Raw genomic sequence first — 26,026 nt, forward strand, 5'->3', positions numbered from 1 at the left:
GCACGGCCTTGTCAGGCCCAAGTGCTGCTTTTTTTTCTTCCAGAAAGTCTTTTTTAAAAAATCATAGTTATTTATTTTTTTAAAAAAAATAATAGATTCTCTAAAAATTATTTTTTTAAACATTATAACAAAATTTTTTAAGCAACGCCAAATGCATCCAATATATGAAAATTGCTATAGCATATTATGCAACAAACTTCTTCTCATAAAGAATATTGCTTTTTGTTCCAAGAAATAATGTTTAATATAAACTATCTAATTTTTGACTATTTGATGCTTAAGTGATGTATAGGGTAGGAATATTCCGATCAGATGGTAAATAGTTTAAAGATAGTAGATTATTTTCTTTAGCTTGGTTTACCGATATCGATCTACCATTCGTTAGGTCGGTATTAATCTTATTTGGATTATTATATAGATGCTCATATATTAGCTCCACGATATTTCATTGCAGATTTTCTATTTAAGTTGATGGAGAAGATAAATCACCTCTCTGCTATACTCCAAAGAGGAAAAAATACTTGAATATAAAGAGTTAGGCAATCTTGGATTAGGGACAAATGAAGTGCAACCCTGTTCAACCTAAGATTAACACCAAAATGCATTAGGCTACCGGTCAAGATAAGTTAGATCAACTATCTGTTTAACGCGGCTCTAGACCGTAAATTAGTAAAACTTTATACCTAAGAGACCATAAATAAAGAAAATAACCAATTTAGATCTCCAATAATATAACACAATAAATAATATTTGTAATATAACATTATATTATTGTATTATATGGAAAATAATATTATAATATTAAACATTGCGTAATAATTAAAATAATTAAAATAATACTATAATTTTATTATAACATTATATTGTATAATCTAATATTATATTTAAAAAAATAAAGCTTTAAGGTTAAATTGATATAATTTCATAACAATTACACTTTTCATCCACTTGTTTTGGAGTAACATCCAAACATTCCAAACACAGCTTTAGAGTTAACTTGATTAAATACAAGCAGGAAAGGGATCCAAGAGTGGAAGGGATCTATGGACTATAAAGGTTTGGCTTGTTCTATATATAAAAGCAGTATGGAATCAGATTAGATATTCTCGGTGAATCAATTTTTTTTTTGTAAAATAGATAAATTAAATCAATCGAGCATAACTATTTAACAATGAACTAGAAAGATTTGTCATATAATCCCGTAATATAATTATAGTTTAATTAGTCATATAAGACATCATTCAATCAGCGGCACTAATATCCGATGTTCGTTCGCATGCTGGACAGTTGGATCTCACCCTCCTTTTATTTTGAGATAGGTGCAAATGAAGAAGCAGAGAGGAGTCTTTCTCTATACCAAATTCTTAATAAATATTAATTTTATTGGACACCCTAGAAGCCCTCTCCTCTTCTTTGTTTTTTTTTCTACCATCGCTGATTATGGGCGCATCAAATTTTAGATAGGTCCGGCCGGAAGCCCAACTAGTAATGAATCTAATTTTAGGCTTCGAGGCTTGGAACATCAGCTTGGACTCTCCGTCACCCGTACCACCTGAAATTCTGTACAAACTCCAAATCTACAACGTGCGTCGGCCACCCACATTTGTACCACTGCTGCAGCCTTGTTGATGTGGTTGTAGCTCCCGGTAGCGAGCTCGCCGGAGATCAGCAATCATGCCTTGTAGATCTCGGTACTGTACCTCGCCCTCCTCAATCACACCATCACCATCCATTGGAACGCCAACCCATTTTTGAACACCTCCGCCATCCTGACCATGTCCACAGGGATTTGAACGAGAGGTGGGAGGGCAGTGAGGGACTAGAGATCGGATCCAACATGATGGGAGAGAGAAGGGACGTGGTTGAATTACGGATGGAGAGGAGGGATTTCTCAAACGTCGAAGAATTTTGTTAATGGTTGGGTATGGGTCTAAGCTAGTAGTACTCATTTGATTCGCAAAAAGTATTTTTTATCATAGAAATATAATTTCTACAAAGCAGATTCCTGAAAAAATAATGCCTGAGAAAGTACTTTTGGTATATTTGGTTGACCATAAGAAGTGATAGATTTCCAGAGTGCTTATGTTTGGTTGACCATCCATTTTTCTAGGAAAGTTATGTGTAATTCATATTATACTAGGTCTTTAATGCTTTTGATCAAATGAGGATAACTAAAGGACTTTTTTGAAAAAAAATAAAAATATTTTGATTTACGGCTCATAGAAAAATAACTTTCTAAAGTTTCCGATGGAAAAGACTTTTTCATGAAATGTGGAAATCATATTCCCACGGAAATATAACTTTTATGTCTCTCTCCTTTCAGGGCCCGTTTGGTTCGCGGGAAAAGAATGAGAAAAATGTGGTCAATAGGAAAGTAAAGAGATGCCTCTTGTTTGGTTGGAGTTTTCAAATGAGAGAGATAGAAAAGTTGTATTCCCGTGGAAATATAATTCTCACGTTTCATGAGAAAGTCTTTTCCATGAGAAACATAGGGCTTGTTTGGTTCGCGGAAAAAGAAGGGAGGAAAATGTGGTCAACAGGAAAGTAATAAGATGTCTCTTGTTTGGTTGGAGTTTTCATAGGAGAGAGACGGGAAAGTTGTATTTCCATGGAAATATGATTCTCATGTTTCATGGAAAAATCTTTTCTATGAGAAACATGGAAAAATTACTTTTCTGTGAGCCGGAAATCACTACATTTTTATTATTTTCTAAAAAAGCCCTTCAGCATTAAAGAGGCATTAAAAATCTAATTTTTATTAAGGGTATAATAGGAATTACACATAACTTTTTCAGAAAAGTGGATGGTCAACCAAGCATAAGCACTTTGAAAATCTATCACTTTTCTATTGTCAACCAAATATGTCAAAAGTACTTTTTTAGATATCATTTTTCCAGAAATTTACTTTCCAAGAATCATATTTATAGAAGGAAAAATGTTTTCCGCCAACCAAACGAGTCCTGAAAACTCCAACCAAACAAGAGACATCTCTTTATTTTCCTGTTGATCACACTTTTTTCCTTTTTTTTCGCGAACCAAACGAGCTCGTAAGGAAAGACTCCCTTCTGCACATTCTCACGTCTCTTAAAGCAAGAGAGGGGGTGAGATCCCATGGCCAACCACATGGATTTTTTTTTTTTGCTCGAAAGACCTAACTTAGGTGAAATTTTTAGTTGGACGGGATCCACCGCCAACGCCAAGTCAGTGGATCAATTTTTCCTTTTTCCTTTTCTTTCTTTTTTTTTTTTTTTGCTAAAACGGGGTATCATACCCGACGGGAACGGATACACCCAATAAGGTCAAAAAATAGGATACCTCGAAGTGCCAAAGGCAACTCCCCATCATCAATCCATAAGGTGCCTCCGGAATGACAAGCTACATATGCAGCTACCCAATCTGCGGCGCCGTTACCTTCACGGTAAATATGCCTGGCCTGAAAGGCCCATCCATCCCTCGCCATAGCCCAAATGTCACGAAGCAAAGGATGATCACTGCCGCCACCCCTTGGACCCCTCTGGATCCAACTGATGACAGTGGCTGAGTCACTCTCCAGTATGATGGACCTAGCCTGTAAGACACACCGAGCATGGCGAATACCCGCCCAGGCTGCTCTCAGCTCCGCACACGGAACCGAAGTGTCAAATAACTGACTGCCACCGGCAGCCACAACCCTGGCAGACGGGTCCCGAATAACAAAACCCGCGCCACCCCGTGTGCCACTATCCAGAACAGACCCATCAAAGTTGACCTTGAGGAAACTCGGGGGTGGAGGCTCCCAGGTGAAAAACACCGTACGGAAAACTGCCGAAGCAGAATGGGAACCCCAGATGTCCCGAGCTATCAAGGTCCCTTCAATAGGGATGGTGTAACACAGCTCTGCCGCCTGAACGCGTGCCTTTTCGACCACAAATCGCTGCGACATACGTCGTTCGCCGAAAGTGCGAGCATTCCTAGCCAGCCAGATCTGGTAGGCAGTGCAGCTCGCTCGAACAATCTCCTGACGAAGCACCGGGGACTCCGAGCCCTGACGCATGGCCTGTAAGAACAGGTCCCTACAGTGCCATACCTCCTGTGGGACCCCTGCCAGACACCAAGTACTCCTAGCCCATGAGCACCGAAACAAGGCATGGTCCACCGTCTCGGCCACGCCACAATCCTCACACACCAATGGGATCCTCATACCTCGACCTCCAAGTACAGCTCTCGTAGGAAGACGGTCCCAGACCACCTTCCAAAGGAACAACGCTACCCTCGGGTGAAGCTTCAATCGCCAGATTCAGACAAAATCTGGGCCAGGCTCATACTCCCGTCTAATGATGCGGGAGAGGTCGCCCATCCTGACCCTGGATCTGGACGAGGACCTCCACACACATACGTCAGGTCCACCACTCTGTGGGAAAGAGAGTGAGCGGACCCGCTCCGCCAAATGCTGCCCGAAGTGACGGGCCAACCGAATCTCATCCCAGCCAACCGCCCCAGGAGTCATGAGATCACAGACCAGTAGACCCTCCCTAGCCTCGACACTAACCATAGTCGGCCAAAGCCGCAGAGGAAGGCCATCGACCCATGGGTCCCCGGCCACGTCGATGCTACGCCCGTCACCTATCAGCCATCGGGGGTGACTTGACACCAATGGCAAGTACATCGCTATCTCACGCCATAGAAAGGAGCATCTCCGCCCTCCTCGGGCCCAGCCCTCAGGACCTGCCCCCCATAACGGATAGTCATGATCCGGCTCCAAAACCCCTGCGACTCCAGGATGAAACGGGAGGCATGCCGGGCAAGGAGCTGCTCTCGTCTCTCCAGGAGAGACACCACCCCAGGACCTTTTCTTTCTTCTCAACCCGTGTTTGGCCATCTCCATCAGCTCAATGATGGATCTGTAGCCCGAAACTACGGAGGAGCATTTGAGTACGTGCGTCGCTTGACGACTTCGAAGCTCGGTCCATACGACCATTCAAGATCTGGGCCGGGGATAGTCCGCCAACAGTTTATGGTAACCGCAGGCTGTAGATTCCCCAAACCGGGTTCGGATCCTCTTCAGTGCTTAATCGCACTGGAGAGCCCAATACATGGTTGGATGGTTGCCACGTAAAAAGGTCTTGAATCGGATGGTTCTTCTTACCCCAACTTGATGGAGCGGCCAAGAAATTGAACCAGTGGGTCTCTCCCGTTTCCGTTACCCCGTCCCGTTCTTCCTTCCGTTCCTCCCCGGGGCGCGCAAATCGTGGCTCGAAGAGAGGATCCGACGAATCCCGTGCGGGTTGGATATCAAGTACCACAGTCGGGTCGAAAGCTTGTTTTCCGACTTCTTCCGATTTGCCGCAAAGGGGAAGGGGCGAGGGAGACCGATGCATTCGTACGTGTACCGGTTAAACACCCTGGTCACCTTTGCCGCCGTCCTCCTCGCGGTGCTGTGCTGCGCCGCCTCCTTCCTCGACGCGTTCAACTCCCCCTCCGTCCGCGCCCATGCCGAGGTCACCATCTAATCCTTTCTCTATGCCCGTTTCAGTTTTTCTTTTCTTAGCTACAACCCTAGAGTTTGATTCCAACTCCAAGGTGAAATACTTTCTTACGTTTTTTTTGTACGAGTGGAAAGAGGAGTGCTATATATTTGCTGCCTCTCGTGTTTTTCTATGGCAAGGATTTTTTAGTCTATGATGGGTTGTGAAATTTCTGGTTTGGTTGTTCATGTAGATTCCCTTCATACGTGTTGGAATATCATAATATCTTGTTATTTTATATATTTTTTTTAAAAATGAAACACATGCTTTTTCTCTCTGCAACTAGGCGTTTTTTATTAGATAGCAAAAATTTTCAAAATCCAAGAAGTCATGGGATTGGAACTCTAATATATCATGCTCTTTTCCCTGTCATTTCCGCCCCTTTTTTTGGGTATCTTTGAACTTTCTTAAGTTAACAAGAACACAAAGCGTGAAGTGGAAACTAAAATCATTCAAAAATAGCCACTAATAGTTTTAAAGACTTGTATTTTTTTTTTGTCGCACTAGTGCGATGTAGGTTTGCTCTACTTTGAAGCAGAAAGGAGAGTTACCCCATAAATCTTAACAGAATACTCTTAGACTTCAGGATTAAGGGCATCAATTCAATACAGATAGGAGGGAACTATTGAAGAAGTCCCACTGAACTCATGGTGCTATCATAGATCCTCATAAATGGGTGTGTTGCATCCATTCCCATAGAAAATTACCTATTTCACCGGCCTATTTTAGCTTACATGAATTATTGCAAGGATGATTAATTTGGTTCCTTGGAAGTTGTTTAGATTATGGGTGTAATTTTGGATGCCTAACAACACCATATGTTGTTTCTTGCTCATGGGTGCAAGCCATGGTCCTTTGGTTTAATTGAGGGGTGGTTGCAGAGGAAATAAATAGCATGGAGGATGGGGGACGCCACTGATTCTGCAGTCTCAAGATTTTTGGTATACTGCACGTCGTCACCTTGTTTGAATGGATTGTCATATCCCGTGAGTGGAGAAGAGAGGGCATGACTGAGAGGAGATAAATGAGAGTGAAAGAGTGGATCTATCATGGCCTGAATGGATTTGTGCAGTCCGCATATTTAAGTGCACCAATCATTGCCCAATCACAGTAATCCCTGATATCGTCGATCCTTAATCGCATTTAGCAAGTGTATTCTTGAATCTGCCAAACCTTTGGTAATTCTTTTATGGTTCTTGTATGCAGTGTTTTGTCATTTTTCTCTTTGAACAATTACTTCTCTGGAGGACAAGTGCTCTTCAGTTTAGATTACAAAGATCCTAAATCCTACCATTCATGAGTATATAATCATCTCTTGTTTCTCTTTCAGGTCATCAAGGTTAATCGATTTCGAAAACAGTTGAGTGGAAATGATGAGGTTAGGCTGTTTTTTCATTTGATGTGCTATTGCTATCTCTTTCATTGAATAAACCAGAAAACATATCTTTCATCTGAAATTACATTCTCTTTAACTGAATAACAAGCTAATTGCATATTTTATCTGCATTTTTTGTCATTGGAAGGGTACAGAAGATCGTAGCATCTATTACCTATTTATCTAGTATATTCTGTTCTCTGTCTTTATTTGTCTAATATGCTCTCACAAGAATATGCTTGCTCATCTGGAACCTTTTGATGATCATATTGCTCATACATGCATGCATGCGTACATACATACATAGGTCCAAGTTGATATTGTTGACGATACTTAGTACTTCAGAACACGGTTTCCTGTATTTTCTGAAAGTAATTTGCGATAAATATGCATTAAATAATTTTTTTTTCATGGTTGTGTGTAGTCTGATGATCCATTTGCCTACTTTGACTGCAAGATTCTCATCTTTCTTCTGTCATAGACACTCCTTTCATTTCCCTTGTATTGGTCTATTTAACTTAACATTTAAAATTTACTCTTGGCAAAGTGAAAATTTCACACTTCTTTTGCTTAATATATCCTTGGCCTGTAATACTTTCAGCCAACTCCTCTGATGTTCTGCATGCACTCTTGTTTTCTCTTAAATAATGTTGAACTTCATTTTCTCCAAGAAAACTTTAGGCATACATCATGATGCGTATTCTTTTGTACCTCTGCTGTCCTAATTCTTCTTTGCTTGAAAATAACACTGCAAAAGAAAGAAGTAAAAGTGAAGAAGTAATAGACAATAAATAATAAATGAATGCATAAACGAATAAGTAAATAAATGATTTCAAGTTTTCAACCATGATATTGATAGAGAGGCTGGGGAAAAGAATCCTATCAAACTTGTCTTGCCCATTGTTTTAAAATATGTTGCACGAGGCTGCATATTTATACTCAGTCTCCTAACCACACTGGATTCGATATATGTAGCTGATATATGTTATTGAGCTGCATAAGGGTCAAAAAGATGGTTCACTTATGGAAGCATATGTAGTACGATTAAGTGTTATGCGGTTGCATATGTAGCCTGCTAATTATTGCATGGTCAATGTATGTGGCCCTTTTATCATTGTGCAACACATAGTTGGCCATCTCTTATACTGGCCCATGCAAAACAGGGCATGTTGATGATTGGGTTAGATGTGGGTTTCAAATAGATCAAGTATGTCTATAATAATAGTGTCAATATGTTAATTATGCCACAAATATAACTTAACTAATAAGCACTAAATTCTAGATGTTAGTGTTACCTAGCATTGCTATTATTTATACACAATATTGATGCAAATGTTTTTAATTTAATATAGTTTTTATTTTTAAATATTTCAAATACTAGTCTCGTGCACTTGGATATGAAGCCTGTGTAATGCATATGCGCTATGCAGTCTCTTGACTGCTCATATATTGTAGCCACCTTGTGAAACATTGGATTTGCCAAGGAAATAGTGGTTTACCTCCAAAAATAACTCTTAAATGATGCAAGTATAGATGTGAACAAGCCAAGCTCAAGTTAGCCCCACCATGCCTAACCTCCACTTGTATTATAACTAAGTCAAGATTAAGCTTTGCTCATCTAATTTTTTGATGTGAACTTGGGTATTCACTGGCGGCTTCTTTTGGTGATTTTTGAAAGCTCAAAGTTTCATATTTGTTCGTTATATTTGACTAGAGGATACATATTCTTACATAAGATAAGTTTGTATCTAATAAGTAAATTTAGAAATTAGATTTTTATTTATAAATAACTAAAATATATAAATATTTGTTTGGTGTTTGAATTGTATTGCAAGGTTAAACATGAACATGCTAGTTGAGATTGACTGACTTGTTTGATGATAGTCGATGCAGGATCAAGGTTTTGTAAAGAAAAGAGGCACAAGGTGGGCAGCTAGGGGCTCAGTGCCTAGGTCCTAGATGGGCGCCTATGTGGCTGCCGGACCATAGAACTTATTACAACCAATGGTCATAGTAGCAGCCAAGTAGTGATAATGTCTGCTAGTGCTTCTAGTAGTCCTAGAAGCAACAGAGTGCAACAACCCCTCCATAACTAGTCTACTGGTAGGCTAGTGACCAAGAGAGAAAGAAGAAGAGTGAAAGAAGAAGAAGACAGAAAGAAGAACCAAAAAAAAAAAAATCACCCCAGTTGGCTTCCCCATCGCTGCTGCCTGTCATCAACCAATGGCCACCACCAACTAGACCACCATTAGCCCTAGGGCTTAGGGGAGGAGCTAAGGGACAACTTTCTCCATCTTCGTTTGCCACCTACATCTCCAAGAGTGGCTCCTCTGACCAGGTAAGCACTAGCCCTAATATTTAGTGAAGGAGATAATTGATGGGTGGGTGGAAGTAATTGACAGAGGGAAGGGGCAAAAGTTGAAAGAGGTGAGGGAAAGTAATTGGATCAATTTACAAATAGGGGCATATCACCCATTTTCCACCCAAACCCACTTCACCTGCTCCCAATCGCTCGCCTAAAGCTCACAGTTTAGCGTGAACGTGTGCCCAAGGGCCTGCCTATCACCAACCGCTTTCTTGGGCGGACTGGGCTCAGTTGGAGCATGAGGAGTCCAACCTGCTTGAAGCGGGTGCCTAGATGGCTGCCTAGCTTGCTTTCTAAAACATTGCATGGGTAAACAATTTTTTTATGCTTTGGCCTTCTTACCACTGGCTCCTTAACTTGCTTTTGTTTCTTGTACCTATTTCAGTAACCACTATAAGAATAAAACCTAAATCCTTCACCATGATGCATATCGTTTAAGTCCTTTTTTTTGGCCATCTCTTTTAAAAACCACTCCGAGAATAGAACCTAAATTCTTCAGAATGATGTATATTTGTTCTTGTCCTTCTGCAAACTCTCTTGAGGCTAACTTTGGAAATGTGAGTTCAATAGTATTCATATTTAGTTTTGAACTAATTGAAAAATGCTGATTGAGATTGAAGGATCATTTAAATCAATACAAAATGATCAACAATCTAGCCAATGTTCACCAAATAATTGACGGGTTGTCACCTTGGAGAAATTTTGGCTTGCTATATCTTCCTTAAAATCTACTCTTTTTTCACCAAATATCTTACAAAGACTTGCCACAATCCAGGAGCCATCTATTGGTACTATCCCACCTAGTTGTTTGTTTTAGTTTAGCGGGAGGGACATCCTTAGGCATATTGTCACAAAATGAAACATGCTCAAACATGGATATATGTCTAGCTTACCTTTCTAGTCCATATTTTTGGAGCTTTCAGTCTGCGTCTTCCAAAAATTTTAGCCAGAAAGTTCCTGACAATTTAACTGCCATCAACATTAAAATACATGCATAGATCACATTATTAGGATGTCTAAATGCAAAGATAACGTATAAGATCAAGAAGATATAAAATTTTAATTGTCAACAAAGTAGTCTCTTTGTTCATCAAGGAATGGACTTCAAATCATGAATTTCTTTTCCAAAGAAAAAAAGGAAAACATCTTTACTTTGTGATGGAAAAAATAGAAAACAATTAATTGCGTTATGCCTCCTTGTGTTTAGACTGTATCTAGCGAGTTTGGATGTCATCTCTTGGGCTTTGGGGGGATTATCCAGATGCATCCCATCTCATGTTTTCTACAATAAGTGCCCACCTACCTATATATTTCATCACGGAAACATCTAATACGTTGGGAACATGTCCTTTGGGAACATATTGCCGTTTTGCTGATTTCCTAATGCTTACATGTGTCATGAGAACAAGTGAATTACCTACCATTTCCAAGGTGGTCTATAACAAGTTTCTCCCTGATCTTTAGGTGAAGCGCTGCACCCATGGGCATTAGATGATGGTGAAGCTTGATGGATATGTTTTTCATAATGGGCCAAGGAACAGCATTATACATTAACAAGATATCAAATACCTAACAAAAGTAAAGAATGTTATAATCAAAAAATAAAAAGTGATATTGTCACTATCTTATTCTAACAAGTAGAGGGAGGGCCTTGGCATAACGGTAAGGCTGCTCTACTATGACCTAAGTGTCACGGGTCTAAAACATAGGAAAAAGCCTCTCCATACATGGAGGTAAGGTTGGTATATCTGACCCTCTCCAGCCCCTGCAACGGTGGGAGCCTCGTGCATGGGATGCACTTTTTTATTCTAACCAGTACAATGTTTTCATAGTGTGCATTCTATTTTTCTATATGATTTAAATGTCTATGCGTGTTGGTTGCATATGGTTAGTGTCTAGTTGTGCCCCTTCTGAATTGTATGCGGTCATGTAGTAGTTTATCTACTAAAATTAAAGGCCATGATTGGCCCAATATGTGAATCCATGACTTCTTTGCATGATTGGCCTTATTGTATTCTGTCATGGAAATGCTGAGATTATTTAATAAATCAGGCTTGACCTTGAACATACATTTTGGAAGTTTCTCTCTCTCTCTCTCTCTCTCTCTCTCTCTCTCTCTCTCTCTCTCTCTGTGCGCGCGCGCGTAATTCTAATATTGTGTTGCCTTATCTTGTGCCTTATCTTCGCTATTATTCATTCAGATACTATAGATATGAATATGAGATGCACAGGAAGCAGTATACTGATAAGGTTACTATCTGGCAGGTCAGCTTGACCTTGAACATTTCTATGGACTTGAGATCATTGTTTACATGGAATACAAAGCAGGTATCTTGCAAGTTGTTCTTACAGTTTCACTGTTTCTGTATAATATAGATTCAAGACTCATCATCTAATACTGAATTTAATATTTATAGATATTGGTATAGATACGTTTTATAATGTTCTTCTGCTGGTCCACACCATTGTTGTGTATAAACAGATATGACTTAAAAGTTCTGGCTGCTTGGCTACTGCATGTGTTATTTTCCATGGCCATAAGCATTGTGTGTCCCTTCATTCCTGTAATAGTAGGATGACTTTGCTCTCTTATCTTTATGCCTTTACTTGATGGTAGTACTTAGTCCATTGTTAGCTCTGAAATCAATTTTGCTATGCTGAAATTTGCTTTTGTTAAAAGCTATAAATTGCTATATATGTGCCATCATCATTGCTTAATCTTCTTCTTGAGGCTCCAAGGTTTGAATCTCCTTCAATTTGAGAACAGTGTTTGGATTTTTATGCATTTTTCCTTTAAAGATCTGCCTCACTTTAAAAAGCTACATGTAGATAACTTCAACGTCACAATTAGCTAATGGGTTATCATTTTTTTTGGAGGGCTGTAGCTTGAAGAGTAAGTATTAGAAAGACATAATGATGCAGTTTTCTACTGACTATAGCCACAATATACAACTACAATTGTCAATCTGGTCATACCCATATCTCAATGTTTGGGTCTGGTGGCGTACATACAATACAGTTGTTTCATGCTGTTCGTGTTTGTCAAATGGAAGTTGTAGTAGACATTAGAATTATGAGGTAGTATGGCTGTTCATGATAAAGGGTACAAGCAATAGTTTGTGTATAAAGAAAGCAATCAAGTATTTGATTGTTATATTGAAGCAGTACCAGCTGATCATTCTGTGCTTTGCTCTCAAAAATCTTAGTTATTTGCCATTTGTATGACATTCCAATAAGCAAACAGGAGAATGATGGGAGTAGCATATGCGATAGACTTGAAGATAGAGAGGCTTATGGTATGAGAAGAAAGGGTGTGTTGCAATACATATTCCATTGACAGGGAGAGTAATGCAGCTTTCTAGAGCAAAGGTGCATTCTATAGTGAGAGTGCCAATTAAGTTATGCAGCTTGAACAGTTGATTAGATGATATGTCGAGACTATTGATGTTAACAATATTCAATCCTATATAATCATGATTTAACCATGTTTAGTTTCTTAGCTGATTTTTGTTAGGCTTCATACAATGACACCGATCTTTTAGACTAATTTTACGTGGCGAACATATTATCGTGGCTGGAAAAACTGTAGGTATTGTGGTCATTTCAGCCATCTGTTAGTGTTTGCCCTGATAAGACATGAATAGGACACAAGAGCTGCATGACTGAAGACATCAGAGCACCAGACATCTGCTTTTCTTCTTTGCCATTTCCTCTTCATTCTTCTATTACATAACTGTTCTTACTTTCTTTCTGTTTTGTTCTTTCAGTCTTTTGAGTTTTGAGAATGATGTTCTTGCTTATTACTTCATGGTTGTCCATGCTGTGATCAAAGCCTTCTTGAACATTTAACCTCATTCTAGTTTAAGCTATACCAAGTTGTTAACCATATGGTTCTTATAGAGTTCTGCAGTAGGCTGGTTCTACAGTAGTTTGATCACCTATTGATTTTGATTTATATGCAGGTTTTTGTCTTTCTGGCTGCTGAGTATGAAACTTCAAAAAATTCCCTGAATCAGGTAGACTGTTAATTACTGCTCTTGCAGCAATTGCTGTCCACATTAATATTGTTGTCGAGTTCACTTTATGGTTTGCTTGTCAATCTTTAATATGCCAGAAAATTTATAATGTCAATGTACTTAGAGGAGCGTATGGCCATACCAGATATTGATAATTATACATGAGGACCATAGTTTGAAAATATTTCTCTTTTATAAGGAGTTTTTTGGACTCTGTACGTACATATTAGTTTGCTTCTGTCCCCAATTGGACTGCTACCTCCCCTCCATTTGCAAAAAGCATGGCACAAGGGCTTTTAGAGTTGTGATTGGAATTCTAGAATTGTTCCTGGCTTGATTACTAGAATCCATGGAGCAGTAATTGTATTGTCAACTTGGCATGTTTTATTGAACCAGCCAGTGTTTTCTGTTTGTTCTTTACTGATTAATAACAGGCATTTGGTCATGATCAACCTTGCCAAAAATCCAAAACTTGCATGGCTCCTCTCTCTTCCGAGTCCAGTACTAGAATAGTAATATTCAGTGTTCTAAGGTATGTTTGGTAAATAGTACCAAAATATTACCATTTTCCTTGAATTTCAGCTACCAAAGCAGGGATCTGAATTGGTGTTTGTTTCTAATTTTTGTTCAATATCCTTGCTCTTTGTGAAACCTAAATAATGGACCAGTCGATATTCTTTGTGAGAGGTCATTGCTGACATATGTGCTAGTAGTTTAATCAATGTGACCCCTCAGGGTCCTTCTCATAGTTCAGCAAGTTGAACATGGTTTAAGCTGGAAAAATCTAATAATTTCCAAAGTTGGGAATGATACCTGCTTTTAAATAGTATTATGATGTGGAGATTGCAGATTTGTGGATTCAGTTGTCTAGGCCAATACTTTGCTTACATAATTAAAGCATTCTATCTACCATCATTTTATGCTGTTGTCTGCACCATGATTTTCACTAAGGTGGTTTGCTGAAGGGCATTTCATATTGATTTCTCCTTTGTCCTTTGTTTAGATTTCGCTATGGGATTATATAATCCGTGATAAGGATCATGCAAAGTTCCAAGCACAGGTTGCCAGCAAATATCCCTTGATCGATCAGGCAAGTTTTTTCAGAATCGATACCTCCTTCAGTACTCATAGTGCGAAATATAATCAAGAATGTACATTACAATCTTAATACACAGTATGTTACCCGACTGTTTTGACATGACAATTGAGATTTTTTTTAAGAAAGGGAGCTCTCTCTTGATCTAAAAGAAAGATGTCAAAAAGATTTCTTAGACTAATTCATAATACTTAAATCCATGAGATTGGCTATCAAGAAACTAATGGTTTACATTTATTTCGTCCAGGGAAGCAACCTTCGTGGTAAGAAAGTTGAATTTGTTCTCCACTGGCATGTTATGCCCAGTACAGGTAGAATGATTGTAGATAAGATGGCCTTGTCCAAATTCTATCTACCTGAGGCTTATACATAGTTTACAGCATGTCCCATTCCTCACTGATTGTCTGTGATAATTCATGGGTACTATAGTCCGATCTTAGGTGAACTTCTGATTAAGTGTATTCTTTCTGGATGCCTATTGTTCTCTTTCTCAAAATCAATTTTGTTAAGTGTATTCTTTCTGGATGCCTATTGTTTTCTTTCTCAAAATCAATTATGTTGCATCCCTTGAGTAGAGACATTAATAATTATCAGTGGGCTCTCGTACTACATCAAAGTTAGCGTATGCTCATGCCATAGCCATTTCACTTGATGCTCGTAACTCCCAGAGGCTTTATCGAGTGTGTAGTGTCAGTAGATTGCATGTGGTGCTCAGCAATCTAAATAAACTGATACACTATTACAAGTTTGTTTAATATACTGCAAGTACGTATTTATTTGTGATGGTACTAGAGTTAAAGCAGCTCTCCAGCTGAAAGAGGCGATGGCTTTCTCCCGCTGATTGTCTCACAGGGCCAATCACCTCTTTAGAGAGAAAAAAAAAGCAGGAAAAAAAAGCTTGATGCCTTCTAATTATGATGGTGCTTGATAAACCCAATCTAACTTGCACGTCGTGAATCAGATCTCTCTCTTTTTTTTAGCATGGGTTGAGTCCTGTGTACTGCATTATAAAATTTACTATCTTAATATTAAGATGATCTGAAAACTTTCATATTTATTTTAATTTTCCCTAAGTTATTCGAGATGACTTGAGTCAAGCTAAAATAGCCAATAACATATATCTATTTATTAACCAATTGGCTTTTTAAATTTGACTCATTTATCTTATAGCCAGTAATCGTAGCATCTGGAGGTGCCTACAAGGCTAACCATATCTTTCATGGTCTATCTTAGTTTTGCATAATCCTACTATTGATTGAAAACTCCCAGGCAAATCTATAAAAGTTTTTCTTTTCTTTTTGAGAAAGTACAGATTTATTATGGACTGACATTAGATTGGGAGTTGTGGAGTTACTAGTATATGGCTATCTTTATCACGCAAATGTTTTATTGGCGAGATGTTGTCTGTTACAATAGCCTATTCTGTAAATGTTTATTGAATATTTATTTTTGCTTTTAAAGCAATTTCTATACTCATTATGTTTTCTTTCTAAATTTTTGATTGTTCAACCTCTAAATTTATCTGAGTTACGAAATGAACTAAAATTCATCTCCCACGACTACTGCCGAAGCCACCCTCCCAAGTATCTAGATGAGTCCCAGGAATTGCGTTGAAATATTCCGGAATAAAACATTCCAATAGTCCAACCCCTAATCTTTTACGTGGTATGTCCAACCAGAGTTCTAATATCTGCTACAAAACCAATTCCCCCAACACCAATTACCGGTGCTCCAATTCTCCCTCCCCATCACATTAAATCCACCTATTATTCAGGAGGACACGAACACAAATTAGCTTATACCTCACTTCTAGCTTCCGAGTTCCAACATTTGTGGAAGCCAGTGGATTAGGAACATGGGCCAACAGTCGCATGGAAATTTGAAGTCAGACCTCGTTTTGGTGTTGGTCGCAATCTCATACGGAATCATATAGACTGGTGGTTAAGCAGCAGCATCAGCTACCAAGGGACTAATAAACGCATCTGGAAGGCAAGGTTTTCAAAGATGGCCGATGTCTCCGGCCATCCCCAAGACCTGGCTTCCTAGGTTCACCCAAGCAGTAGTTGACTGAATTAAAGTGTGATCCCATTGTTGTGTCACAACATTAGAATTTCCGGAGCATGTCATTGTCACTAGTTAACTTTCATGTAATTTGAAAACAAGCATTTGGAAATTTTCTTTGGGAAGTTGGTGTAGAGATTACGCTGACTTAAACCTACCAGTCTTCTTGGTCTTTGTAAACTATACACCAATTAATATAGAGGTAACACCGACCCAAACTTACCAGTCTTCTCTCCCACTTTCTATCTTTCCTCAATTTCTAGAGTCTTTGGTCCAAAGCTCACCGTGGAATTACCTATTTTAACATGGGATTTAGCAGAGAGCTCAAACTTTGGCTTCACAAAGGAAGTGCATCGAGGTTCCTAGAATGATGGGATCACAGGTTTAAAAAAAAATTATGTTCCCAAACCTTTCTTGTCCGAACTCCGGGAGATCATCAATAATGGATATTAATATTAAGCGAACAACTTCATCTGCAAATCGAACCAAACTCATAATGATAATGCTACTGCAGAAGTATCTTAAAATTGACATGCATTGCTGTTCTTAGGTGCAAGATGGCCATGATAGGCGGCTTTCGATAACCTCACAGAAATTTCTTCTCTTGGAAACTCTTAATGCAGTCATCAAACATCTGGGGAAGAGTTTTGAATCGCGGAAACCCCAGTTCTCTTATCTTGGTGGTGTCCATGCTGTGTGGGTTGCTATTTCCTTTCTGATCGCCACATCTAGTATACACCAACATCAAATTAGGAAGAGAATCTCATAACTATAGAACAAGAAAGGACTCAAAATGAAGAAAACCAAAGGGGAGTCTCACTTGTTTGGGATTGGATAGTATGGATATTTGGCCCTGAGCATCTCAACTATCTCAGACCAGTGAGCGACGCTGCTCGAACAAACAAGCCTTCCTGAGGCTCTGCTATCCTCCATTGCCAGAATGTGGCCGAGGACCACATCATCAATGTGAACAAATCCTACTGCCATGTTTGGATAATCAGGGCAATCTCCTGGATGTCGATGACCAAATTGGATTATAAATAAGATAAACAAGTATATCATATGTTTATGATATCACGAAACCAGTAAGAACGTGATATCTGAACATATATATACATGCTTTGAGCTAGGATTACATGTTCAACCTTTTAACAACGAGAGTATCATAAGGAGGGTGCTTGTGGGCTGTGGCGCAAGCAATGGTCCGACAACAAAAGATGGGTTCACGACCACAAGATCGAGTTGAAAATCCTTGGATAGTCTCCAGGCCTCTTTCTCAGCGAGCGTCTTCGCATAAGCATACCACAGCTGCCATTCAAATAAATACGTATCTAATAATCCAATTCGAATGATGAATTGATGCTGTTTAATCTAAGCGATAGCACAGTGCGGGCAACTAAAGTCCCAATTAAAGTCATCCTACTCGAGCAATAACACAGGATACTGAATGGTATTTCCATTCTATTCCACCATTCAAACTCCAATCTGTGCATGAAGTGTGGAGTAGAGGGCGAAGCATTTCACATCAGATACTAGTAGAGACTATTTAGACCAAAATACTAAAAGGAAGATGAAGCATTACGCTGTATCTCTTGCAGTAGTCTAAGTCACTCCAGATCGACTCATCGAGCGGGGAAGCCTGAGTAGCATCGTCTCGATACCTGATGGAAGAGCATGAAGAGGTGAGCACAACACGGCGCACGGAACTCGCTTTAGAGCAGGATTTGAGCACATTTGCTGTGCCTTTCACGGCTGGATTAATTAACTTTTCCTGCGAACAATTTTGACATGATGAATTATAACAAAGCAATCAAATTAAAGAAAGGTCTCATATAAAGGAATATTAGATATAGGGGATATATAGCAGCGTTATATCTACCGTTGAGTGCTGGATATAGTCAGTATAGCTTATGAGTTTTTCTCCTATAATTAACAATGCTCAGCCACAGAGCAGAGGAAGCGCTCAAAAAAGGATCAGAAAGACTTTCAAAAACCACTTAGGTGCCAATATTTCTAGCTGAGGACAAGGGATCTACCTTTTTAGATTTATAAGAAGAACTTAGATACGACCATTAATTTGGATCTACCTCGATGTTTGGGTCATTGGAAACAAAAACAGGGCACGCCGTGTGGAAGACTCCATCAACCCCGTTCACGGCCTCGTCAAAACTTCCCTCCACCAGTAGATCAGCCTTCACCAACCTGAGCCTCTCCTCGGCTCCATCCAAGCTCCGCAGAAACCCGACCCTGGACTCATCCCCTAATAAGACAACTCTTGAGAGCCTCGGTATGAGGAGGAGGGGAAAAAATTCCGAGTGGGAGGCATCTAAGAGCTCAAGTACCTGGATCTCTGACGGTGGCCCGAACGGTGTAGCCCCTGGCCAGCAGCTCTTTGACGAGGTAAGCGGCTATGAAGCCAGTCCCCCCGGTCACACAGTATTCCGGCATCCTCTCGCCGATCCTCGATGCTTTCTTCTCCAATTTCTCGCACGCTCTGCCTCTCTTTCTCTGCAGACCCCTCTGTTTGCTGATTGGAACCCGTGGTTGCCTTGGTCCGAGCCTTTATGTATATTATTATGCTTTTGTCGTTTGGCATGAGTTGGGTTCTGATGCAGGTGAGTCACGAGAGGGGTGGTGGTGTCGTAGTTTGGCTCGCGCGTCGTGCATGGATACTATATCATGGCTATCGCGTAATATCTATATGCTGATAGCCGTGATTGTGGAATCCAATTGCCCAGTTCGGGACCTGAACTTGAGAAGGATATATCGAGGCTCTTGTCAATTGGTATGCATCACTGAGCCAGTTAAGTGTGGCTGATTTAGCTCAGCATAGTATTTCTTTTTTCTTTTTATGTAACGTGAATATGGAAAAAATTGATTACATTCAATTTAGCTCAGATTAGTGAGGTCTCCCCATTTACTGAATGGTTTTTAGGTTTCATAGTTAGTCCTATAAAATCGAGGTTGCAAAGCTTGTATACAACTAAGATGGCTTATTATTATCTAAGATTATTTATAAGGCGATTGTACTTGTTTATATTTCATTCGCATTCGCCTGCCTCTATCACTTGTCATTAGATTCTAGCAAGCAGCGCTTTAGATACCAGAAAGGAGATCCAAAGAGTCGCCCTTCTGTCTAACACTGAAGCGATATGTTCAGATCATGTTCCAGACAGTGACAGGGATAGGTGCCAAAATTTCTCGAAAGTTGCGCAGGAGGATATGGCTTTAAAAAGGGTAGATTCGGAGAGGAGCCGAGAAAACAGGTAAAAGGTCATGCCCCTTTAGAAAAACCTTATTGACTGACCTCATCAGCGACCAAATTAAGGCAATAAACGAGCACCCAATGGGGACTGAGGGGCGAGAACCAAAAGTCAAAAAGAAATATATGAGGTGCCTGTATATCGCCCTCCATCTACATAATACTATATTTGAGCTGACGTAGTGATCCATATAATATATGCTTTTATCTGTCAGAGCCATGCAATTAAATAAATATTGACTTTTTAAGGAAGGTTTCAATAAACATATTAACATATTAACAATAGTAATGATTATCTTTAAGCTAATTTTAACATATTAACAATATTACCTTTCTTTACTATAAATGTTTTAAGCTTAAAGTATATCCCATAAACATAATTCAAGCTTTCAATAAATCTCTTAAATGAGATGTTTGTGAACAACTCCAGCTTGGCTTGAGTATAAATCAAGTTGATCTTGTGCTAGGCCTAGCTTGCTTAAGCTTGACTTGTTTATTCTCTTAATTAAATGCAACGTCCGTGGCTTTGTATATGTTTTCAAGAATAAATTTTGTAGAAATGAAAGATATATATACTCATATTGAATGCTAAGAAGAAATCTTTCAGAGAGTGGTCAAGAGTAGCGGCTAGAAGCTAGGTTGTATCCTTGTATGTATATTTGGACCTGATCTTTTCATCAGCCATGGTTTAGAATTTTATGAAACATTAAATGTCTGTGTTTCTAGTGCTAAAGCATTTCCTTGTCATAGAAAATACACATCAAGGCTTTTGAAGCTTAATATCTGGGACATCTCTATGGGTGGCAGATGCCAAAATGAATGGAGATTCCAGTTAATTTCAACTAAGATGAAAAGCTAGAAAATTTGAAAAGAACATAATCTGTGACGTTGACTGATAGATTAGACATTTAAGTGCTAGCTGCTGTATTAAAATAAAGATACATTATAATTTAATAATTAAAAAAACCAGATCGTAAAAGAAAGGTTGGAAACAACATATTAACATACGGCTGATATCTTGAGGTCATATTAGACGATAGCGGTCGAGGTAAAGGCCAATATATTATATACCAATTGCCGGGTGTCTATATAAATATAAATTCATATCTTGGCTAAGATGGAAATTTTGATACACATAATAGAGTTCTGGTAGATGAGGATGCTAGCTTTATCCATTAGAAATTTAAATATCCTACTCTTTTCAGAAAAAAAAGAAAAGGAAAAGAAAAATTCATGGCACTGAAGCTGAGTAAGTGGTGTGACTGTCATAGGCAGTAGAGAAACTCAACACCCAGTCCTCTTTTTTGACTGCCAATTTGCACTACTTCGAACACAATTAGCATTTTATGTTTCATCTTTTATGCATTTCCGATCGGAAAAAAAAGAAGATAATTGCTTGAAAAACTTGTGAAATTCATCTGATGGGCTTTTCTTTCCATTGAATAGGAATCGCCAGGTCTACAATAATAGCTGCTTGCCTCCTTCGATGAAGACAGATTGATTGCTAGCTTTAGTATAGTTAGGCTCGTTTTGGCATGCGTAAATACTAGTTTCATTATATATATATATATATATATATATATATATATATATATATATATATATATATATATATATATATATATATATATATATATATATATATATATATATAAAGATAGAGTTTTACTTTTAAAAAAAACATAAAATGGCAGTTAACATATGCTCACAACCGATAAGGTTTAGTAGCTACGCGTAACTGCAAGGAAGTTGCCATTGCAGGGCAAATCCTTGGAGCTCGGTCATTTAATGCTTTGCATGTACTGCAGCATTGTCCCAGATGCTGTGAGTAATCATTTTGGATATTTCCATGGAGCTATGGCCGTCACGTTCGGGCATCAAATAGAATGGTAGTTTTGTATCAACATTCCAGTACTCCAACTAGCAGCAAGGAACCTAGAAACGAACCAACGGGCAAATGTTTTGAAGGATCGGTCAGTAGGGAGACCCAACCACATGCTTGCACCCTGTAGGACGAGACCATGCACCAAAACCTCAATATTGCATGCCAACTGCTACCCTGTATTCATGTCCTGATCAGTACGTACGTACGTCTTTCTGTCCTTTAAATAGTCGGTACGGTAGTGGTAAAGGTATGTACTCACAAATGATTACCTCGAAAAGCTCAAAAAAATCTACACAAGTATCATGCACGGTGGATGAGATGTACTCCAATTATGACACCATCCATCAAATTTTGCTATTTAAATGCCCTAGATCATGCCTGAAATACTTCCATTTACAAGCATCTGCATGGTTTTATTTCGTTCTTTTCCTATTTGATGTGAGTTAAGTAACTAATGATATATAAGTGGTTTGCCAACACAACTGCAAAACAAACGTTCTACCATCGGCCATCCATGTCAAGTTGATTCGTGCATCTATTCTTCTTCTTCTTTTTTTTTTTGGAATAATTCGAGCATGTATTCAAAGTGATAATTGTATCATAGGATACAAAGAGTTCTTCTATTAGAACTCAGTGATAGCCAAAAAAATATAATTGTGTCATGGGAACAAACTGGCTGCACTGCCATCCACCTTGTTTCCCTCACTTGGCCTTCCTAAATCCTAGCTAATACAAGTACATTGCTAACCTTAGGAAAAGACCACAATCTACCTTTCATTTAAGGCTTCAAACTAATATTGAGAGAGGCTTCAAACTAATATTAAGAATCTCTCACTTAATATTCACTACTTCAATATTAAGCAATATCAGGTTAGCTAAAGAGGAGGAGTGTCGGTTTGGTTGCATTCCCTAGTTCCGATGGTGCCTTCAACTCTTCGGATTCTTGCCTCCACTCCATAACTGTAGTAGGCGGAGAAGGAGCGGACTTAGTGAGATCAAGGTTCAAGTCAGGCAACATGTAGGCATCGTCCTCCAGGCAGCTCGCAGTATCAGACACCCGATCATTCTCCGTCGCCGAGTTCAGTTGCTGGCATTCCCTGCGTTCGTGGCTCGCAGGACCGCCTAATAACGTTACATTCCTCGAGCTTTGAGGCTGGCGGAGAGGGACGCTCTGGCTGACGCGATGGTTGTTGGGATCGATCCCCATACTTATGAGCTTCCTCCTAAGATGAGAGTTCCAATAATTCTTCACCTCGTTGTCTGTTCGTCCAGGCAGCCTTCCAGCTATCAGCGACCACCTAAAGCCAAAAGATCATAAGATGAAATAAAATCAGTAAATCAGTATATGCTTACTTCTGGTATCTTTTGAACAAGGTTGTATACATCACTGGAGCATATGGTGTGCTTCATTTGCATCACTGAGGTCCTATATATGTCATATTTCATGCAAGGATGTGAATAAAAAAAATATGCATGCACTACGTGATGTCCTCACTATGAGAATATAATTGAATTTTTTTTTTTTGTAGGAATTATGTGACACGACGACACCACCGGAGTGCAATGCCTCCACCTCTGCCTCGAGCAACGGCAATTTCCTCGTCTACATAAAACCAGATGAAGAAGGGATCCTTGGTGCAGCGGTGCTAGGCTCCCTCTCCTCTTCTCATAGGCTAATCTGCAAAGGGCCAAATGATCCTACCTTTATATAGGAACACACTCAAAAATGAGTGCCAATATCCTGTTCTTCCAATGAAAATTTGCCTTCAAAGGTTAGACACTCCATTATCGATCCTCTTTGCCTGATAACCCAAATCAATGTTACTAAATGTATCCAATTTCATTACTCATTTTGATTTAACGAACAACAATTTCAGTCTTGCACCTTACAAAGATAATAATAAAGCCAAAAAAAATTAATATGTAGGTTATAGCAAAAATCTGCACCTATTAATCGCATTTTCCATGAACAGTAATTTGAAGTGAGGCTCCTAACTGTATGTATGTGCGCTCATGGTGATCCTACTACACATCCTAGTATATCTCTAGAACTACAAATGAAGAGATCCCAACAGCTATACACCTCAAAACCATCTATGTCGAATATTCACCTTGCAGGAAGAAAAATAAAGGACCTCATGAAACCCTATGAGACTACAGGCCAGGTCGCAAATAAATATAAACTTGGAAAAAAAAGCTTCAGGCAGCTTAATCTATTCACCAGAGAACATTGCCCTTATCAGCATGCTATATAGCTATCACACTGGACAAGATCCAATTAGAAAGAAACCTCCACAAGCTACCTCAAGGTAGTTGGTTGCTTAAAAATTAATGTTCTTACGGATACCTAGCTCGACAGGTAAATTCAAGGTGCTGCACTAATACGTTGTGTCCATGCATGTTCAGAAGTCTTATAAGTAGCAATATGATTTACCATTTACATCATGATTCTGATGTTATGTTCTGATCATTAGGAATGGAAGCCCTAAGCCATACAATGTAAATAAAAAAAAAAATACGACTGAGTATGATGAAACTCTTAATTTCTACAAATCCTTTAGTATTAATATTACTGCTTCTTCATTGAAAGCTGAGCATACCGATTGCCAAGAAGAGCGTGGAGCTTAATGATGAGGTCCTCTTCATCCTCCTCAAAGTTCCCTCTCTTAACGTTGGGCCGTAGGTAGTTTATCCATCGCAGCCTACAACTCTTACCGCACCGAAGCAGTCCTAAGAAGAGTAGGAACAATTAGCCAAGGAACCCATGAAATCATTCATAACACTCGGACTTGAGGTGTGCAACACCTGCAGCCTTGGGGAGTGATCCCCAAGAACCTTCTCCATGGGCGCGGATGTAGTTAATGAGTTTCTCGTCCTCCTGCTTCGTCCATGCTCCCTTGTTGGTGTCTTGCTTATCACAACAAGGCTTCCTCATTGTTCTCCCTCTATTTGCGTGTCTGAGAGAGAGATGAGGAGGGAGAGAAAGATAAAGGGCCGAGGGTATGGAGCAGACGGCAAGGGCGAAGGATATATAATAAAGATTTTTGGGCTGTACAAAGATATGGAATGACTGAGACGAAGTTGACCATCGACCAGAAGAATGGTTGTTTGGGAGTGGGGGGTGAGGGGGAAGTGTGGTCTGTTAGTTGCGGTTAGAAGCCTTTGTTTTGTTTCAGGCTGCTAACAAAAACGATCCAAGATTTCTCCTTGGAGAGTGATGGAAGCCGGTTGGTCACACGTTCCGCGCTGACTGATAGCTTTCCCCATGTATCCGTACCCGTCTTATTTGTGCCCGTAGATGGGTTTGAGATCGGCTTTAATTAGGGTCTCGCTTTTGGAAGATTGAGGCTCGGAAGGCTTCATCTTTGGTACATGGTGTGCTTCATATCCATGATGATTAATTTAAGTGATCGGTATAAATATAGCGTCATGAGATAATTGTCAAGCTATTGCATGGTTTAAGCATCCGCAATGCCCTATATAGCTTAGATAAGGCACCACAAGAACTGCAGCAGGAACAAAGGTTGGGATGGGCTACCCTAAGCCCCAGGAGAAATTGTTGGTCGGACTAGGTCGACCAACTCAGCAGTGGACCACTCTAATACTAACGGACATTTGTAATCATGGACAGAAAAAGGAGGAGGAGAGAACGGAGCAATACAGATGTTCGTTTGTGGTTAGACTGGTCCGAGCAATACAGGTGTTCTTGACCTAGTATAAAACTTAGAGCCACCTAAGTTGACAAGTTGATCTATTGGATCAGACTCAAGCATTGCTAACCATGCAAGAATTGGATGCCGATCCCTAATTATGATGGTTGGCTGTCGGTTGGCGGTCGGTCGCTGCAAGATTTTGTACGTATTGCGAGGCTAGCACGTTGCAAACCAACCGTCCACCTCCCACAAAATATGAAGCTTTAACCATTCAAAGATAAGATAGGTTCGCATATCACTACTTTTAGAAGAACAAATAGATAGAATACGATAGTTGCCAAATTTGGTTAGTTCATTACTTTTTTAAAAAAATCGATTTTCTCTTATTCTCGAAAAACTCACCTCTTAATATTATTGCAATGAGAATTGTATAATCTTCCGAGATATTCCAAGCCCCGAGCTCTCGCTCAGGATTGATTAATAAGTTTCTTGATACTATGGCATACAAATGAAGTACTAACATAGTTCAACACTTCAACCACAATTTTTTGCTCATAGACATTTTGTTTTCTTTTTTGGTTTTTATGTACCCTCTACCTTCCAGTCTTCATACCAGACCAGTTTAAAAAAAGATCTCAGAACATGGACAAACGGGAGGATTTTACTTTCTTGCTGAACATGGATATCATGTGGAAGTGCAATCAAGCTAGCACCAAGGTGGTCAATCAATTTCACGTCCGACGAATAAAGGATTATGGACTGGTTGGTTGGACATAGCAAACCACCTTGGAAACTCCTGTTCTCCGCGC

General features: G+C 39.4%; 3 protein-coding genes across 3 annotated transcripts; 1 reads left to right on the plus strand and 2 right to left on the minus strand.

Moving 5' to 3' along the window:
• The first annotated feature begins 5,138 nt into the window (after window positions 1–5,138).
• LOC103712915 (signal peptidase complex subunit 3-like) lies at window positions 5,139–14,885 on the plus strand. The gene is made up of 6 exons (XM_008799626.5): window positions 5,139–5,477; window positions 6,835–6,882; window positions 11,510–11,572; window positions 13,207–13,260; window positions 14,264–14,350; window positions 14,604–14,885. The coding sequence occupies exons 1-6, from the start codon at window positions 5,352–5,354 to the stop codon at window positions 14,727–14,729; spliced, it is 504 nt and encodes a 167-aa protein (XP_008797848.4). The 5' UTR covers window positions 5,139–5,351; the 3' UTR covers window positions 14,730–14,885.
• Window positions 14,886–16,844: 1,959 nt separating this feature from the next.
• On the minus strand, window positions 16,845–18,986 carry LOC103712916 (tetraketide alpha-pyrone reductase 2). Its single transcript, XM_008799627.6, has 6 exons — window positions 18,760–18,986; window positions 18,505–18,677; window positions 18,000–18,188; window positions 17,563–17,725; window positions 17,238–17,427; window positions 16,845–17,145 (listed from the first exon to the last, which is right to left on the minus strand). Exons 1-6 carry the CDS (start codon window positions 18,863–18,865, stop codon window positions 17,004–17,006), a joined length of 963 nt encoding a protein of 320 aa, XP_008797849.4. The 5' UTR covers window positions 18,866–18,986; the 3' UTR covers window positions 16,845–17,003.
• Window positions 18,987–22,165: 3,179 nt separating this feature from the next.
• On the minus strand, window positions 22,166–24,599 carry LOC149753511 (MYB-like transcription factor 4). Its single transcript, XM_089930776.1, has 3 exons — window positions 24,370–24,599; window positions 24,165–24,294; window positions 22,166–22,862 (listed from the first exon to the last, which is right to left on the minus strand). Exons 1-3 carry the CDS (start codon window positions 24,497–24,499, stop codon window positions 22,436–22,438), a joined length of 687 nt encoding a protein of 228 aa, XP_089786902.1. The 5' UTR covers window positions 24,500–24,599; the 3' UTR covers window positions 22,166–22,435.
• Window positions 24,600–26,026: the final 1,427 nt, after the last annotated feature.

This window comes from Phoenix dactylifera, chromosome 5, assembly GCF_051530095.1.
Source record: "Phoenix dactylifera cultivar Ajwa chromosome 5, Ajwa_hap1_PhDact_Kaust_v1.1, whole genome shotgun sequence".
NCBI classification, from domain to species: Eukaryota; Viridiplantae; Streptophyta; class Magnoliopsida; order Arecales; family Arecaceae; genus Phoenix; species Phoenix dactylifera.

Coding starts and splice junctions, on each gene's coding strand:
- LOC103712916 (XM_008799627.6), bottom strand. CDS start 18,865: ATGCCGGAATACTGTGTGACCGGGGGGACTGGCTTCATAGCCGCTTAC. Junction 18,678..18,759: donor GGCCACCGTCAGAGATCCAG/GTACTTGAGCTC, acceptor TTGTCTTATTAG/GGGATGAGTCCAGGGTCGGG. Junction 17,726..17,999: donor ACTACTGCAAGAGATACAGC/GTAATGCTTCAT, acceptor TTTGAATGGCAG/CTGTGGTATGCTTATGCGAA.
- LOC149753511 (XM_089930776.1), bottom strand. CDS start 24,499: ATGAGGAAGCCTTGTTGTGATAAGCAAGACACCAACAAGGGAGCATGG. Junction 24,295..24,369: donor ATCACTCCCCAAGGCTGCAG/GTGTTGCACACC, acceptor TACTCTTCTTAG/GACTGCTTCGGTGCGGTAAG. Junction 22,863..24,164: donor CACGCTCTTCTTGGCAATCG/GTATGCTCAGCT, acceptor TTTTGGCTTTAG/GTGGTCGCTGATAGCTGGAA.
- LOC103712915 (XM_008799626.5), top strand. CDS start 5,352: ATGCATTCGTACGTGTACCGGTTAAACACCCTGGTCACCTTTGCCGCC. Junction 6,883..11,509: donor AGTTGAGTGGAAATGATGAG/GTTAGGCTGTTT, acceptor ACTATCTGGCAG/GTCAGCTTGACCTTGAACAT. Junction 11,573..13,206: donor TTACATGGAATACAAAGCAG/GTATCTTGCAAG, acceptor ATTTATATGCAG/GTTTTTGTCTTTCTGGCTGC.